This window comes from Dendrobates tinctorius, unplaced genomic scaffold (genome assembly GCF_039654945.1).
Source record: "Dendrobates tinctorius isolate UK_male_01 unplaced genomic scaffold, ASM3965494v1 ptg000045l, whole genome shotgun sequence".
Taxonomy (NCBI): Eukaryota; Metazoa; Chordata; class Amphibia; order Anura; family Dendrobatidae; genus Dendrobates; species Dendrobates tinctorius.
In genome coordinates this window covers 4,087,501-4,106,548 of record NW_027361713.1, presented here as the reverse complement: position 1 = coordinate 4,106,548, position 19,048 = coordinate 4,087,501, and the positions used below count along the sequence as shown (strand labels likewise).

At 44.1% G+C, this 19,048-nt stretch overlaps 1 protein-coding gene across 2 annotated transcripts in view; it reads right to left on the bottom strand.

Moving 5' to 3' along the window:
• Nucleotides 1-19,048, bottom strand: part of GRM4 (glutamate metabotropic receptor 4) — a 561,406-nt gene that overhangs the window by 21,222 nt on the left and 521,136 nt on the right. For both annotated transcript variants that reach the window (XM_073575600.1, XM_073575599.1), the window contains one exon: nt 3,374-3,620. In XM_073575600.1, the coding sequence (XP_073431701.1) occupies nt 3,400-3,620 (221 nt within the window). In that variant the 3' untranslated portion in view covers nt 3,374-3,399. The remainder of the gene's footprint in view (nt 1-3,373; nt 3,621-19,048) is intronic.

Here is a 19,048-nt window from a genome sequence, read left to right as displayed (position 1 = left end):
TACCGAATAGCTGCATCGGGAACCTGGATACCTGGAACGCTCCCGATAATCAGCTGTTCGGTGCCGCGGCTGTATGTGACGCGGCTGTGTGACAGTCACAACACATGTATGGAGAGCCTGTGTGTTGTGACTGTCACACAGCCGCCACACATGCAGCTGCAGTGCCGAACAGCTGATTATCAGGAGCGCTCCAGGTATCCGGGTTCCCGATGCAGCTATTCGGTAAGTGCTATAGCTATTTGGATAAGGAGTTATCTCAAGCTATTCGCTCATCCCTAGTTAGGTTTACCGTAACCTTATTGCTACACTCCACTCCACTGCTACCTAGCAGTACATAGGAAAGGATGAAGAAAAAGAGCTGGCACTTTCAAAAAATGTAAAAAATTGCTTTCCTTCTTTAGGATTAAGTATGTTTGTTATGCCGTAAACACGTCAGAGGTGCAATATGGAGCCATCCATGTAACTTTTTAAATGAATGCATGATTGAAGAAAACCAAATTTGTAATGTTTTTGGAAGTGTCAGCTCTCTTTCTTCGCCCTTTCTTATTGCTACACTCTTTGCTACTGTAGCACCATGAAGCTGGGGAAATGGAATGCTAACCTGACAGGAGGAGGCAAAAAGAAGGCAGCAAGTAGTGTGAGTACATGAAAAATGTTTAGAGACTTTTCAGTCCCAGGGTGAATGGTCGCTTTAACCTTTTACCACTGATACATATAATGGGATCCATTTGCGTTTCCCATTCAGATGGCCATCATTTACTGTGCTTGTTTTCTGGTTAAAGTGACAGAATTTGCATTAGAGCCTTTTAAAAGGGGACCGGACAATAGGTAAGCGTAGCATTATTACTCACATTATTACTCTAGATTATTAAATAAGAATATTGATTGCAGACAGCTATGTAACAACATAATAACGGTGGGAAAAATGTGTGTTTTGCTTATCTTGTTCATTAGCATTAACTTGGCAACTTTATGATTTGGACTTGTTTTACACAGTGATTACAGCATTTACCAACCTTCTAACCGTGTCAGCCCCCTCAAACAAATGTGCCACTTCTGGAAAAATCTTTACTTTCATTGCTCCCTCAGGAAAGCTTGGTATATAGGCAGATGAAGCATTTTGCCATTGTGGCCTAGCGCTGTAGTGTGGCCGACATGTGCTGGTGATTGATTGACCAAACATCTGAAATTGATTTGCTAACTCTACTGTACAAATCACATGTCCTTTTGGACAACCCTTCTTGGAAATCTGGTCAGAAAATGCCATGTAGAGAGTGGCCTGATGATGGCAGAATATATAATAACCTAGTCAGTTTTTTCCTTTTTACTGGTCCCTATTAATTCCCATAGTATAGGTATGATAGAGCGGTCACTATCTTCCATAACCATTGTTTTTCTTTCATAAGTGGGTTCTCGTTGTTATTTTCTCTCCCAGTTTGGTATTATTGTGTTAGTGCTGGCGGAACGCACCAAATAATAACAAGATGGTAATAAGGTGCATTCGCAGCCTGGGGTCCACCGTGCAGAGATGGTAAACTGCTGCCCGGTATTGGCGGACTCTATATGGCGGTTTAAAGGAAGAACACATGCGGGTTAACATCACCCAGTGTGTACAGGGTGAACTCTGTTACCTCACAGAGCCACACTACCGCAGAAAATAAATGCCGGAGCATGTTTAGCTCACAGAGCTCGGCAGAGGGAGCGCTCAGTAAGCGGTCACAGAACTCAGCCCCAAGGACACGGGGTCAGAGTCCCTCTAGACCTACTAAGTGTGCGATGTCGCACCTGCGGACGCCACTAATAGACGCTTGCTAACGTGGAGTGACGAGCACGAGCACCGTGGCGTACCGACAAGCCATCAGTTGGCGCTGATGCCAGTCTCCGACTCTGCCTCCTACCTGCACCTCAGCCTGGGTGCTTAACTGGTTAGGCTACACAACACATGCGTACCAAGGGTTGGGGTTTCATAATGAGTCATTCACCTGAGACATACATGTGCGCATAGAACACTCACTCCACATAGTCTGACAATGCAGTCTATATTAGCGCACGGCTGTGCGGTCATGCAATCCTTTTATAGATGCAGCCTTCCAGGACCTTCCTGATGGCCCAATCCGAGCTGCAATAGGACCTGAGCATGTGACCTCCGACCTCCAATGAGAGGGTCGTCCCACGGGCATGCTCAGTAGGAGAAAAGCAGGACATAGTCCCAGGAGCGTCTGCTCACCGCTGACTAATGTCTGATGTTATAGCTGAGCCTGGAACAGCAGTAGCAACCAGACGCATAGCATTAGCCTGGGCAAGACGATTCTTAGATCCATAATGAAACTTGGTCAATGACATATTAAGTGATAACAGAAGGACATCATTTGGAGCATAATGGGGAATACACAGGAAATGACTGCACTTTTATAACAGATTCAGTACATTATGTTGCATAGCACAAGTCACATTTTGTAAATGAATAATATGCTTGGGATATCAGCAAACACAAAGGCAAATACATCTCTACACAGGATGGTGCTGAATTATAACATTATAAAGCGTTAAAACATGAAGGAGGACGGAGAGAAAGTAAAAGTGCAGCCTTTGCATTATTATTATTGTGTCAGGAGTGAAAATGTTTTATGCATGTACTGTACTTACCCTTTCACACCATGCACCTGCATACATAGAAATGTGCTGACACTATTTGCATCATTGCATTATGTAGCTTGGTAACATATACATTACGGTTATGAATAAATATAATACATTTCTGCACAATGATGACGATAATGAGCCTACAGCATTGTGATAGAAATTGTGTGGAAGCTATAGAGGTTTCACATTCTGCTTGATGAAGCTTTGAAATGTGGAAATGTGCCGAGTATGTGGAATCCATGCAGAGTACACCCCCAGGTTACTGCAGGATGGCTAAGGCTGCAGCCTGTGGGAGATGTCGCTTGACATTGAACCTGTGAATGAGAAGATGAATTCTGACAGCGTCATTAGCTGTATGCTGGGTTTTCTGAGCATCGGCACCAGGAGGGGTTGGGGGAGCTATTGATATACAGCTGTTTATTTAAAAGCTACGTGACCCAGACTCACTAACAAATCAGTGGCTAGGCTAATCCTCCTTACCATTTTAGTCACAGATCTAGCTTTGGCTTTGTTGATTTAACATCTTGGAGCCTTATTTCTCATTTCTTGAACAAAGCGGCAGATTTTTGATTGACTATTAACCAGGTTTCTTTGACTTTCATGGATAAGAAAATGTTTAGAATCCTTAATTACTTGTCATCCTGTAATGAATTGCTTTTGATGAAATAAATAAGTCTGATGCAAAGATAAATGGTGTAGACATATTAGTTCTGTTCAAAATATTACTTGCCTTGTGTCTCCATGCTATCACACAGCTCAGTCTTGGCCTCGCCATTTGGTCTGTAGCCTCCTTTTTGTGTGAATTTGTTGCTCATCGTCGCTGCAGTGACAACAGCCTTCAGGCTTCTTTTGCGCTTGGGGACATTCAGTTCTGGGTGGAAAAGGATAACATAGACCTTGGGCATGTAGAGCATACCTAAGGACACTGAGGCACTCAAACTCACTGAAATGGTCAGAGTTGTGGTCTGGATATGCATCTGAGGACAAAATTTAGAGCAAAATGAGTCAGACTCAGGACTTTAGGACACAAGCAGTTCAAATTTTCATTTCGTAAAACATTATAGGCTATCGCAACACACATGCAAATAGGCCTCATTCACATGTCCGTGATTCAAGTACTTGTTCTGTTTGTGTTTTTCATGAATAAAGCAAGTAATCCCCTTTTTGGTCTAAGGAGATGTTCACAGAATTGAGAATTGTGGGGTTTTTTTGTATACCAAATGGTCTGCAAAAAATTTGTCTATTTTGATTTGAATCACAGATCAAAATTAGCCATACAAGTCTACAGTATGAGTCCTTGAAAATCACAAACAGCACATTGATGTAGAACATATGCAGTCCATGCACTGTCCATATGGGAGAAGCTGGACAATTTATTTATTTATTTTACTTATTTATATAGTGCCATTAATTCCAGTGCTTTACACACAATTTATTTATTTTTTATCAGCGAAAATCTCTGATAAAACACTGATGATAAAAACTGACAAACTGAATCTCGGATCCAAAATACTAATGAACAGCAGTCTGTGTTTTTAAGTACAAGAAAAACCACAGATGTTTGAATTAGGCCTAAAACTTACTTTGAGAGATATAAAATACACACAACGTTATGTCATGCCTTGGAAGCTAACCATAGACAGTATTTAAATGGAGACCAGGATGGATGAATTTGTCAGCCATTCATTGGTCATCTCCTTTTGTACAAATAATCATTGTAAATGTTTGTCATGCACATTAACACCTTATCTCCGTTATGGCATAAGGTGTAATCAAAACTGAATCACATATATGGCTCACAATTAAAGCTACAGAATAGACAAAAGACGGGAAAACTCTGAACAGTAATTTCATTTCTAAATAATCTGTAACTGGAAAGTCTACAGTCAATCTAAATTAGTGAAAGAGCAAAGCTACTATTTTAAAAGACTGAAATAATCAGAGGCGGAAATACCGCCGGTGCAGCTGCACCGAGGCCCGGAGGGGGGCCCATGTAAGGCGACAAATAATAAGGGAAATTTGGCCTGTTTCTCACAGCCCACTGCCTGGGTGCCCTCATCACGTGCGGCTGGCAGGGAGTGAACCCTGCAGCTCCACTGCCTACAGTAGAAAATGGCAGCAAAGCTGCAGGAGTCCATCATCTGCTTCCTGCCCTGGTGCTTTCTCTCTGACACAGGTGCGTAGCTTGATGACATCAGGATGCAGCGTGCATGACAATGACGATGATGCTGTGGGGGAACGGAAGGAGAGGTGAATGTTGTGGGTTTTTTTACCAACACAATGGAGAGAGGATAATGAGGGGTGGTGGAGGAGAACAATAATGGGGGTGGTGGAGAGGACAATCAGGGGTAGTGGAGCAAACAATGATGGGTGGGGGGAGAGGACAATGAGGTGGGTGAGATAAAGGAAAATGATGGGGATGGGGGTGAGGACAATGATGGATGTAGGGGAGATGATAATGAGGGATGTGGGGCAGAGGACAATGAGGTGAGGTTGGTATTAGGATGGGAGTATGGGGGACATAATGGACTTATGAACAGGGGGAAGGGGAGGAGGATGTTAGATATTGTTGTTAAATGAATTGGGTGGTGAAGGGGGTGTTTAGTCCCTGATAGCGTCCTCCTCCATCTCATAATTCATTTTGACACTATCAGGGACTTGAAATTTATTTGGGAGAGAAGAGGGTAATATGCATAGGACACTTTATAATGAATTAAAAGGAGGGTGAAGATGCTATTAGGGATTTGTAATGAATTGGGAGGTGGCGAAGGATGCTCAGTACCTGATAATGTCATCTCCCACCCCCAAGTTCATCTTGATGCTATCAAGTAATTATGAATGGGGTGGACACAGGACAGGGACTAAATCTATGTGCACATGCAGGGGTGGACACTGATAGCTTGGGGCCGCTGTGCAAGAAATGTGCCTGGGCCCCCTTCCTTTTATGGAGACAAAGCTATATATATATATATATATATATATATATATATATATATAGCCACACACATACATGTATATATATTACATAGCCTCCATTATTATGTATATTGCCATCCCTTACTATACAGTGCCCTCTCTTGCTATGTACAGCACCGTCCCTTACATATTGGATTATATAGAGCACTGTTTTTTATTACATACCGTCCTGTTTTGAAAGCTGTATAATACAATGATGGCTGATAGAGCATGGGAAAGCTCCTTTTCTAATGGAGGAGCTGATGGACTGGTCATCTGGTCACCGGCTCCTCCATCAGCAGTCATTTTATATCTAAAAAGAGAGGGGACTATGTAATAAAAGAGGGCGCTGCTAATAACAAAGTTAACAAGAATACACTATGCAAGAAACAGCACTGTACATAACAGCAGAGAAAGCTATATAATAAGGGACGGCACCATATATAACTAGAGAGGATGGTACATAATAAGGGACAGTGTTATACATAATAAAAGAGGAAACTATGTAACTAAGGATGGTGTTATAAAGAATTAGTGAGTACACTATATACTAAGGGACTGTGTTAGACATAATAAGTGTACACTATATACAGTACTAAGGGACTGTGTTACACATAATAAGTGAGTACACTATATACTAAGGGACTGTGTTTGGCATAATAAGTGAGTACACTATATACTAAGGGACTGTGTTAGACATAAAAAGTGATAATAATGTCTTCTTCCATCTCCCCTGTTCCTAAGTCCATTATAAGTCCCCCTTCCTCCCATCCCAATCCCCCACACCCCTCAGTATCCTCCTCCCCTCACATGCCATTATTGTCCTCTCCCCCATCCCATCATTGTCCTCTTTACCACTTCCATCATTGCCTTCTCCCCCACCACTATCTTTGCTTTCTCCCCTGCCACCCCATCATTGCCCTTTCCACCACCTCCATCACTGCCTTCTCCTCCACCATCCCCATAATTGCATCCTTCCCCATCACTCCCATCATTGTCTTTTCCACTACCACCATCATTGCCTTCTCTCCCACCCCATCATTGCTGTTTCCACCACTTCCATCATTTCCTCCTCCCCCACCATCCCCATCATTGCCTTCTCCATCACCCCATCATTGCCTTCTCCCCATCATCCGATCATTGCCTTCTTCCCTTCACCCCCATCATTGCCTTCTCCCCATCAACTCCATCGTTGCCCTCTCCATCACCCCCATCATGGCCTTCTCCCCATCACCTCCATCATTACCCTCTACATCACCTCCATCATAGTGTGGCGCCCGTGAGCCTCGGTCACCACAGAGGTTCTGCACCTCCTCCTGAGGTGTTGTACCCCACCATCCAGGTAAGGTGGAAACTCCTGACCACGGTCCAACACCTGCATCCCACACCACAAAGTTGTGTAGCAAAGCACCTTCGGTGGCTCCCTGCTTCGAGTATAGCAAAGCACCCATTGGTGGCTCCCTGCTTGGAACACGAAACGTGCTGGGAGGTGGGTGGAGTTAGTTTACATTACAAGGAGCGGGAAGAGTTTAGGAGTCAGTTGGGAGTTGGTTAGAGAGCTGGAGAGAAGAAGATCCCCGGAGAGAGGGATAGATGGATGGAAGTGCTGCAGCAGATCCCAGTGACCTGGGTCTGCTGGCACGGGAAAGAAGAGAGAGAGCAACGTAGACTGAAAGCCTGATTCTCCATAGAAGGAAAGATTAGTACGGAACGTGAGGAGTAAAAGGGAACAGAGGATGTGGGTTAGAAGAGAACCCTTCCTAGAAGTTCTAAGCACAAGGCCGGGGCCTGGTCCCTGAGGTTGTATGGATACTAATGGTGCTGCAGCAGACACCGGAGGAATAAAAGTGGTGACCACTTTATTCCCACACAAGACTTGGGGGCACAACAGCAACTGGATAGTGAGCCGGGACTTAGTAGCAAGGAGTCCCCGAAGCAGGCTACAGCTGTCTGCCGTACAAGTAAAGTTCATAGGAACATAGGACAGGAGGAACTCCAGTGTAACTCAGTACTAGGAGTACTTCACTTAAAGGCGCTATAAGAGGAGACATTAAGAAAGACACATGTTGGCGGAGTGTTGGAAAGGAGTATTCCATCTGGCCTGGAGGTTGACTGAGTCCCTGACCCGGAGGACACGGCACGGAGGCAGGCACCTGTTTGTACACAGACTGTGAGTAAAGCTTTGGAACTACATGCCCTGGTGTCCTCCACTTATTCCTGCGCCAACCTGCCCAGCACTGCTGCATCCCTTGCGCCTGACACTACACCATCTATGTGTCACTTCACTTACTCTGCCTTGGGACTACAGCCCTGCCTGTGGAGGGCTATAACATCACTGCTGCACCACACCATCTGTCCCAGAGGATCTGTCTGCAGCGTCGGCTTACATCTCCATTGCCGAACACCACAGCTGGCGTCACGAATCACTTATAAACTTTCACCACCACAAGCACACTGAAACCACCCCCCCTTTTGTAATGGGCGCCACGGGCCGGGTCACAGCTGCTGTGACATCTCCCATTGAAGCTCATCGGGCCCGGTACCGAGTACCCCACAGCCCTGGGTGTGAGGGCGTCCCATTTTTGGCGTCACAAACAGGATGACGAGACTCAATGCCATCGGGTTCTGTGTGCCTAAGACTTAAACCTTTTGAAAATGTGCAGAAGACCCAATTTAATAGACTGTAAAATGAATGCTAAACATGGCCGCCGGTGCGGTGAAGAAGGGCATGACAATATGGGTGGTCCTAAGAAAAGAGCACGGACGGTCCTGGGCCTCCCCTGTCTGAACTTCTATGTGACAGCAACATGGCCCACCCCCTGAGGGGTTCGTATACTGGCTTGGTATGGAGGAGTAGGAAGAAGACGCCGCCCTCAGAAGGAGGGGCGAGAGTGGGTGGCGGGAAGGGAACCAAGGAAGGAGGAAGAACGCCAGAACGCCATGATGGAAGGAGCGCAGAGGCCAGAAGAAAATGGCGGGGAGAAGCCATCCTCCCCCAAGCAACACCCGTAGAACGTATGGCCGCTGCGACACCCTTTACAGTGCCCGCCACTACCTCCAGGCCGGTGCTGTCACTGGATGCGGCCTGCTAGGAGAAGGTACATGAGGGTTCCGGAGGCTGTGGGACGGGAGCTGAGTCCCAGACCGACCCTAGCGCAGCCGCGCAGGCTTTTACCGGCATGCCCCCATCCTGTGCCAACACAGATGCAACTGCCAGCCATTCCGCATTCCACTCCCGGGGTTGCGGCTGCTATCATCCGTCCCTCGGTGCCTCGGCAGGAGTCGGCACGTCACAGGGAAGCATCGGGTGTGGTCGCCGCTCCTGCCATGATCCTGGTACTAGGAGCCGCACCTGTGGACAGAAATGGTTCGGTGATTACACAAACCAGGAGTGGTGGCACTCCAATGGCATCCAGCCCGCCCCAACCGGATGTAGTACCGTCAACTGCGGTACCACTTGGGATCGCAGAGCAGCCTCTATTGGTACCGGCGGCAGCCCTTGCTGATTTGTTGGTGGCAGAAATACCATCTGCAACAGCTGATGTGCACTCAGTACCGGTAGCAATGACCATTGCTACCATTCCACCTGAGCCAGTAGCAACCCATCCCTCACCAGGAGAAAAAGAATATCTGCAATTTGTAGACCGGCCGCAATTCCTCAATCCATCTGGACACCCAGAGCATCTCCCCTGGAAACAGCCCAAGCAATCCGCTTCCAGAAACCCAGGAGGGGATAACTAGCCATGATGTTGAGCTAAACTAACTTTTGTTGCCCAGGAGGGTATTAGCAAGTTCCAGTTTTTCCATTTTTGATTATGGTGTTTATTTGTTGATCCTGTTGTTGCTCAGTTTTATTGGCAGTGTTTTTCATACTTGAACTGTGGAGATCATGGACGCTGAGTGATCCAGAACTGTAATTGTAAATAGTTTGCACCTCTTTAGGTGCTCTCTCTTGGTTTTACATAGGAACCTTTCCCTTGGAACAAGGACTACCTCGTTATAAGGACATTTCCAGACATGATGGCCGGACCAATGTCTATTCTTTGCACTTATGAATAATGCTTAGTATTTTTGAATAAGAAACTAGAAAGTGATAATGTGTAGTAACAGTATTAATGACAGATTTTATAGGGTCCAATTAAGCAAGAAATATAGAGAATGTTTTAATAAAGATGTGAAAAAAATTGAGTAAAAGTATGCAGGTGACGAACCAGGTGTTGACGGTTGTCACTCCTTAAGAAAGTAGAAAATGTGACAGATAACAAAGAAAAGAAATGTGATGATAAAAAATGTGTTACCCAAGCTGATAGTGAATTTGCTCCATAGCACATTAAAATTAGGTAGCATAACTTTAAATATAGATAGACAGTTAAATTGTTTGCAACGTTCAAGAAACAGTGCCTCTCACATTGGGAAGTTTAGTATAAGACCTGTTTATTATGCAATATTAACATTTTGTAAGTTCCTGTATTGTCAACTTTGTTTGCCTTTCAGCCCGTGGACGTGCTGTGTTCAACCCCACCATCCAGGTAAGGTGGAAACTCCTGACCACGCTCCAACACCTGCACCCCACACCACAAAGTAGTGTAGCAAAGCACCTTCGGCGGCTCCCTGCTTGGAGTATAGCAAAGCACCCATTGGTGGCTCCCTGCTTGGAACACGAAATGTGCTGGGAGGTGGGTGGAGTTAGTTTACATTACAAGGAGCGGGAAGAGTTTAGGAGTCAGTTGGGAGTTGGTTAGAGAGCTGGAGAGAAGAATCCCCGGAGAGAGGGATAGATGGATGGAAGTGCTGCAGCAGATCCCAGTGACCTGGGTCTGCTGGCACGGGAAAGGAAGAGAGAGAGCATCATAGACTGAAAGCCTGATTCTCCATAGAAGGAAAGATTAGTACGGAGCGTGAGGAGTAAAAGGGAACAGAGGACGTGGGTTAGAAGAGAACACTTCCTAGAAGTTCTAAGCGCAAGGCCGGGGCCCGGTCCCCGAGGTTGTATGGATACTAATAGTCCTGCAGCAGACACCGGAGGAATAGAAGTAGTGACCATTTTATTCCCACACAAGACTTGGGGCACAACAGCAACTGGATAGTGAGCCAGGACTTAGTAGCAAGGAGTCAGGCTACAGCTGTCTGCCATACAAGTAGAGTTCATAGGAACATAGGACAGGAGGAACTCCAGTGTAACTCAGTACTAGGAGTACTTCACTTAAAGGCGCTATAAGGTGGCGTCAAGAATCACTTATAAACTTTCACCACCACAAGCACATTGAAACAACCCCCTTTTGTAATGGGTGCCCAGGGCCACGGGCCGGGTCACAGCTGCCGTGACATCTCCCATTGAAGCTCATCGGGCCCGGTACTGAGTACCCCACAGCCCTGGGTGTGAGGGCATCCCAATAGCATTCTCCCCATCACCCCCATCATGGCCTTCTCCCCATCACCTCCATCATTGTCTTCTCCCCATCACCCCATCATTACCTTCTCCCCATCACCCCCATCATTGCCTCCCCCATCACCGCCATCATTGCCCTCTCCTCCAACTACAAACACACACACACAGACACACACAGTAACATTCACCTGTCTGTACATTCCTCCACAGCGCTACACATGCACGCAGCCCACACACACCACCACTCATCTCTACACACACACACATACACACACATACAGCACCTCTCACTTGTCCGCACCGCAGGCTCTCCCGCAGCATCACTGGCGCCCACGCTTCCTCTCTCTGCCAAAGCCGGCCGCTGAATGATGTCATCCAGCGGCACTGCTGTCTGTGTCAGAGACAGGAAGCACGGGCACCGGGAAGGGAGCAGGACGGATCCCTGCAGCTTCGCTGCTATTTTCTTTTGTAGGCAGCGGATCTCTCCCTGCCCGCCGCACATGAGGGCAATCTGGCCTTTTTTAATTCCAAGGGAATTTTTCAAATCCCTCTCTTTCCTAGCAAAAAAGGCAAGTAAAAACATGGCCAAAAAACTTACTTTATGCAGCGTTCTAACTGCTAACACATTAGGATCTGCAGCAGAATTTTCTCCTGCAAATCCTGAACGTGTACACATGGGCGGACATACCGTCGGTTCAACTGGTGCGACTGCACTGGGGCCCGGAGGCTCCAGGAGGCCCATGCAGGGCAGCTAATATTGAGGGCAATCTCCCACATAGCATGATATGAACGTTATGCGGATGACCTGATCATAGTATGGACGGGTGATGTATAAGACATTCCGCATTTCCTCCAATACCAATGATTTCAACCTATGATTCCCAGCTGAAGAACCTAATATATCAGTTCCCTTTTTAGATTTCATACTCACAGGCATACTGTCAAACAATAAGGTTGAAACAACACTGTATCGCAAAAAATACATCAGGCAATACAATTCTTCTCTCCAGCATTTGCCATTTCAGACACAATATTGAGGCTATTCCTTTGGGAGAATTCACACGTGCCAGAAGAATTTGTTCCAGTGACGCATCCTTTATCGCAGAGGGTAGAGTCATTGGAAATAGACTCAGGGCTAGAGGTTATCACAACCAACAGGTCAAATATGCATTTGAAAAAGTACAGAAAAAATCTAGAGACAGTTTACTGTATGGGGGAAAAAGTATGATGCAAATTCTCCATAATGTGTCACCTTCTCTACACCTTTACCCTCCGCAAAATTGTCCAGAACTGTTGTAGATGTGTTGCTAGGAGAGATTTATCCTTAGGCCAGGATCACACTACCGTGTTATGCGAGAAACTGCAGAGCTGCGGCTGCATGTATTTCTATGAAGCTGCAGCTCCAGTCCTGCATGTCGATGCGAGAGACTCGTGCGAGTTTCTCGCATCACACATGGTAGTGTGATCCCAGCCTTAAGCCCCCGTTACACATAACGATGTCCCAGCAATCCCACCAATGATCCGACATGATGGAATCGCTGGGATCATTAGGCTGATCGCTGACGAGCTGTCACATAGACAGCGCCAGCGATCAGGACCAGCGACGCTGGTTTCTAATGTAAACGTCGGGTATCCAGGAGCCGCGGGGTATACGCTGGTTTCCAAGGTAAACATCGGGTATCTAAGAGCCGTGCGACTCCTGGATACCCGCTGTTTACCTTGGAAACCAGCATGTACGCCGGTTTCCAAGGTAAACAGCGGGTATCCAGGAGCCGCGGCTCCTGGATACCCGATGTTTATATTAGAAACCAGCGTCCAGCGTCGCTGATCGCTGGTCTCTCGCTGCCACACACAGCGATGCGTGCTGGCCAGCGGGAGACCAGTGATCGAAAAATGGCCCTGGCCGATGCTGCACGATCAGCGATAACCGGCAGGGGGGCCGGTCGCTGATCCCCGTCACACACAGTGATCTTGCTGGCGAGATCGCTGATGTGTCACAAAATCAGGGATCTCGCTAGTGAGATCGCTGTGTGTGACGGGGCCTTTAGGCCATATTCTTTTGCTAAGTATGCCTCGCCCATCTTCTCATCTTCTTGACTGTCTTGCAAGGGTTTCTCTAAGTGCTCAATTGCCAGATGTAATGTGGGCACTTTTGCTATTGACAAGACAAAATCTTTTTTATTGCCACATGGTGAACGTCATACTACCAAGTCATTCATTAACTGTGACTCACACCATGTGTGTGTATTGCATAGAATTCCATTCTTAAAATGTGTCCTACATTGTTAAAAAGACGCATTGCCGAGCATATCACAAATATTGGAAATAATAATACTGTTTATTCAGGGGCTGTAAAACATTTCACATAAAGGAGACATGACAAAATTTTCTTTTTATGGCATTGAAAAGGTGGGATGTCCATCTAGAGGTGGAAACTGGCAAAGACAACTTGCCTTGAATGAAGCCTTTGGGTTCTTAAATTTAGACACCAAGTTTCCAAATGGCATGAATTATAGGAATGATCTATTCTATATTTATTAACCATGCAATATGCAAAATACTGGCTACTTACTGTGTACCAACAAGTTTGTGTTGCTTTGCATTCCTCATATTTAACATTTTCACCTTAATATTTTAGGTCTTTTTCATATTATGCTTTCATGTAAGTTCTATATTCATGTTTTTCAGTGGGATATTTATAATTTTTTCTGAACACATTGGATACCTTCTTTGTTTATACCAACTTAACGTCACAGTGTACTGGTTGTAAAATTCATCTTTCTTTCTTTTTGCTTTCAGTATTCTCTTATATACATACAATATAGCCTATTGGAATTTACAGCTTCAGAATTAATAATCAGTTTCTTTCCAATGTATCATCAATTGTCTGAGGTTATGAATATAGCCTCCAAAAAACTATGATATCTTGAAATCCATGTATATGAATTCTTACAATCATCACCACACAGTATTTTTTTAGGAATTTCATGTGAAAATCAACTATGTTTCTTTAAATAAAAATATTTTTTTCATAAAATTAAAAATTAATAAACAAACTATTCCATTCATATTATGACACAGCAGCCAGCCCAATTGGTTGGCTGCTGTCTGATCAGGCTAGCTTGTATAGTACTACATGTTTATAGCTTTACATTTATCAATTACAAATAATAGTTCAGTTAATTTTTGTTAATAAAATCATTTTTTAATATTTTTATATTATTCCATTTAATACCTGTCATTTGTCTTGGACTGCAGCTGGTTAAACAGCACTTTCAGTGGATGCTGCTTACCTTACATCTCCTCCAACCGTTCTTCACTACAGAATGTGACAGCGCTGATCCTGAACTCATCCCCATATCAACACAAACACAAATCACGGCTGGCTAGGCAGAATTGCTGTTATTCCCATTATATATGGCAACCTTTGCTTTACTTTCATGTCTAATGTCTAATGCACGTGTATATACACTCACTGGCCACTTTATTAGGTACACCTGTCCAACTGTGTGTTAAGACTTAATTTCTAATCAGCCAATCACATGGCGGCAACTCAGTGCATTTAGGCATGTAGACATGGTCAAGACAATCTCCTGCAGTTCAAACCGAGCATCAGTATGGGGAAGAAAGGTGATTTGAGTGCCTTTGAACGTGGCATGATTGTTGGTGCCAGAAGGGCTAGTCTGAGTATTTCAGAAACTGCTGATCTACTGGGATTTTCACGCACAACCATCTCTAGGGTTTACAGAGAATGGTCCGAAAAAGAAAAAAAATCCAGTGAGCGGCAGTTCTGTGGCCGGAAATGCCTTGTTGATGCCAGAGGTCAGAGGAGAATGGGCAGACTGGTTCGAGCTGATAGAAAGGCAACAGTGACTCAAATTGCCACCCGTTACAACCAAGGTAGGCAGAAGAGCATCTCTGAACGCACAGTGCGTCGAACTTTGAGGCAGATGGGCTACAGCAGCAGAAGACCACACCGGGTACCACTCCTCTCAGCTAAGAACAGGAAACTGAGGCTACAATTTGCACAAGCTCATCGAAATTGGACAGTAGAAGATTGGAAAAACGTTGCCTGGTCTGATGAGTCTCGATTTCTGCTGCGACATTCGGATGGTAGGGTCAGAATTTGGCGTAAACAACATGAAAGCATGGATCCATCCTGCCTTGTATCAACGGTTCAGGCTGGTGGTGGTGGTGTCATGGTGTGGGGATTTTTTTCTTGGCACTCTTTGGGCCCCTTGGTACCAATTGAGCATCGTTGCAACGCCACAGCCTACCTGAGTATTGTTGCTGACCATGTCCATCCCTTTATGACCACAATGTACCCAACATCTGATGGCTACTTTCAGCAGGATAATGCGCCATGTCATAAAGCTCGAATCATCTCAGATTGGTTTCTTGAACATGACAATGAGTTCACTGTACTCAAATGGCCTCCTCAGTCACCAGATCTCAATCCAATAGAGCATCTTTGGGATGTGGTGGAATGGGAGATTCGCATCAGGGATGTGCAGCCGACAAATCTGCGCCAACTGTGTGATGCCATCATGTCAATATGGTCCAAAATCTCTGAGGAATGCTTCCAGCACCTTGTTGAATCTCTGCCACGAAGAATTGAGGCAGTTCTGAAGGCAAAAGGGGGTCCAACCCGTTACTAGCATGGTGTACCTAATAAAGTGGCCAGTGAGTGTATATTCATTTGATGATCTGTATTTGAGCTTCAAATTTTTTTTCTCTCAAACAATCAGCAATAATTATGCATCTATAATCCTATGCATACAAATGTAACTCTTTTGGAGTTAGTGCAATATATGAAACATTAATACAGCTTTATTGCTTGCATTTATATGGAATCTTAATGGAAAAGTTTCAATATGTTATAAAACTAGCTAACTATAGCATGAATAATGTGATTAAACTTATCATAGCTCCGATTTCCTTTCTCTTTTTCTCAGGGAATCTGCCAGTATATTGTAGTATTTTTAAAAAACTTTATAATGACAAGCAATCATACCAGTTAGTTCCATTAATTGTTTCATTTGTGTTGTTTATGTCAATGACACACATTTTCTCTGCAAAAGAATACTATATGCATGATAAATCCATGTAACCCATAGTTAACACCTGTGTCCCATTGCTAATAAAGATTGTCTATCTCTGTTGCAATTGGCTTAGAGCTATATAAATAGTTCACTCAGTATATTTCTGCCATATCCTATGGCTAAGGGTGCTTGGATGCCAGAAACGCATCCGCTAATTTAATAAATATTTTTTGGGTTCCATGTTTTTAATGAATCTTTAATAAAGTATGAACTAATTTTTATACATTGTAGATCATTGTGCCGCTCATTTCCCTATCCTTTTACTTTAGTTGCATTTTTCCCTCCACTCATTGGAGTGATAATGTTATTTCACATTTGTGTGTAATGTCAGTTTGCTACCAGATTTTTTTATAGGATGGCTCATGGGCTTGTAGAGTTTTATAGTTCCATTCACACATCCGTAAAAATCATGGATCCGAGAATGAGATCCATGGGGGTCAAAGAATGCCCTATTCTGATCCAATTTTGAGGATCAGAATAGGACATGCTCAATGTGTCTGGAAAAGAGGGCAGCACACCAACACTGCATACGGATACAGGAATGTAGACTTATTGTGTATAGTTCAGTCCCTTAGTATATAGTGTACTAACTTATTATGTATAGCGCAACCCAGAAGTATATAGTAGACTCACTTATTATGTATAGCACAGTCCATTAGTATATAGTGTACTCACTTATTATGTACAACACAGTCCATTATTACGTATAATCCTCTGTAGTTATACAGTGGATACGGAAAGTATTCCGACCCCTTTACATTTTTCACTCTTTGTTTCATTCCAGCCATTTCGTAAATTAAAAAAATTTATTTTATTCTCATTATTGTACAGTCTACACCCCATCTTGACTGAAAAAAAACAGAAATGTAGGAATTTTTTGCAAATTTATTAAAAAAGAAAAACTGAAATATCACATGGTCATAATTATTCAGACCCTTTGCTCAGTATTGCGTAGATGCACCCTTTTGAGCTAGTACAGCCATGAGTCTTTTTGGGAATGATGGAACAAGTTTTTCACACCTGGATTTGGAGATCCTCTGCCATTCTTCCTTAGAGATCCTCTCCAGTTCCGTCAGGTTGGATGGTGAACGTTGGTGGACAAACATTTTCAGGTCTCTCCAGAGATGCTCAATTGAGTTTTAGTCAGGGCTCTGGCTGGGCCAGTCAAGAATGGTCACAGAGTTGTTCTGAAGCCATTCCTTTGTTATTTTAGCGGTGTGCTTAGGGTCATTGTCTTGTTGGAAGGTGAACCTTCGGCCAAGTCTGAGGTCCAGAGCACTCTGAAGAGGTTTTCATCCAGGATATCTTTCTACTTGGCCGCATTCATGTTTCCTTCAATTACAACCAATCATCCTGTCCCTGCAGCTGAAAAACACCCATATAGCATGATGCTGCCACCATCATGTTTCACTATTGGAATTGTATTGGTCAGGTGATGAGCAGTGCCTGGTTTTCTCCACACACACCGTTTAGAATTATCGCCAAAAAGTTCTATCTTTGTCTCATCTGCCAGAGAATCTTATTTCTCATTGTCTAGAAGTCCTCAATGTGTTTTTTAGCAAACTCTATGCGGGCTTTCATATGTCTGGCACTGAGGAGAGGCTTCCGTCGGGCCACTCGACCAGCTGGTGGAGGGCTGTAGCGATAGTTGACTTTGTGTAACTTTCTCCCATCTCCCTACTGCTTCTGTGGAGCTCAGCCACAGTGATCTTGGGGTTCTTGTTTACCTCTCTCACTGAGGCTCTTCTCCGACTATTGCTCAGTTTGGCAGGACGGACAGGTCTAGGAAGACTTCTGGTGGTCCCAAACTTCTTCCATTTAAAATTATGGAGGCCACTGTGCTCTTAGGAACCTTGAGTACTGCAGAAATTCCTCTGTAACCTTGGCCAGATCTGTGCCTAGCCACAATTCTGTGTCTGAGCTCATTAGCCAGTTCCTTTGACCTCATGATTTTCATTTGGTCTGACATGTACTGTGAGCTGTGAGGTCTTATATAGACAGGTGTGTGCCTTTCCGAATCAAGTCCTATCAGTTAAATTAAACACAGCTGGACTCCAGTGAAGGAGTAGAAACATCTCAAGGAGGATCACAAGGAAATGGACAGCATATGACTTAAATATGAGTGACTGTGCAAAGGGTCTGAATACTTATGACCATGTGATATTTCAGTTTTTCTTTGTTAATAAATTTGCAAAAATTTCTACATTTCTGTTTTTTTAGTCAAGATGGGGTGCAGAGTGTACCACAATGAGAAAAAAAAATAAACTTTTTTGAATTTACTAAATGGCTGCAATGAAACATAGAGTTAAAAATTTAAAGGGGTCTGAATACTTTCCTTATCCACTGTATATGTTGCCATGTCTTATTATATCGCTTCTGCTGCTGTCATGTACAGTGCTGTCTCTTACATAGTGTATTCTTGTTATTCACAGCGCCTTCTCTTTATTACATAATCCTCTCTTGTTAGATATGAAATGACTTCTGATGGAGCAGCATCTGACCAGAAGACCAAACCATCAGCTTCCTCCATTAGAAAAGAAGCATTCCTGTGCTCCATCAGCCATCATTGCATTATATATCTAACAAGAGAGAACGACAGGTAAAAAAGACAGGGCCCTATATAATCCAATATGTAAGGGACAGCAAAATACATAACAATAGAGGGCACTGTGTAATAAGGGACGGTAATATAAATAATAAAAGAGATGTCCCATTTGCGTTTCTTTCTGCCATGCACTCTGGTTCCTGATCCTTGTGGGTCGTCTTTTTAACCTTGTTGAAGAAATAAAGAAAAGCATCATTTTACTCCAACCCTGGTTTGCTGAGTTCTTGCTGGATTTCCTTTTTGTTCTCCTATTGAAGGATTTACTCCTAATCCAGTCCGTGCAGGTACTTGATTACCAGGTGGGAAAGACCCATGAGTCTCATTGCTGTAGCTGGACACTGACACACACATATA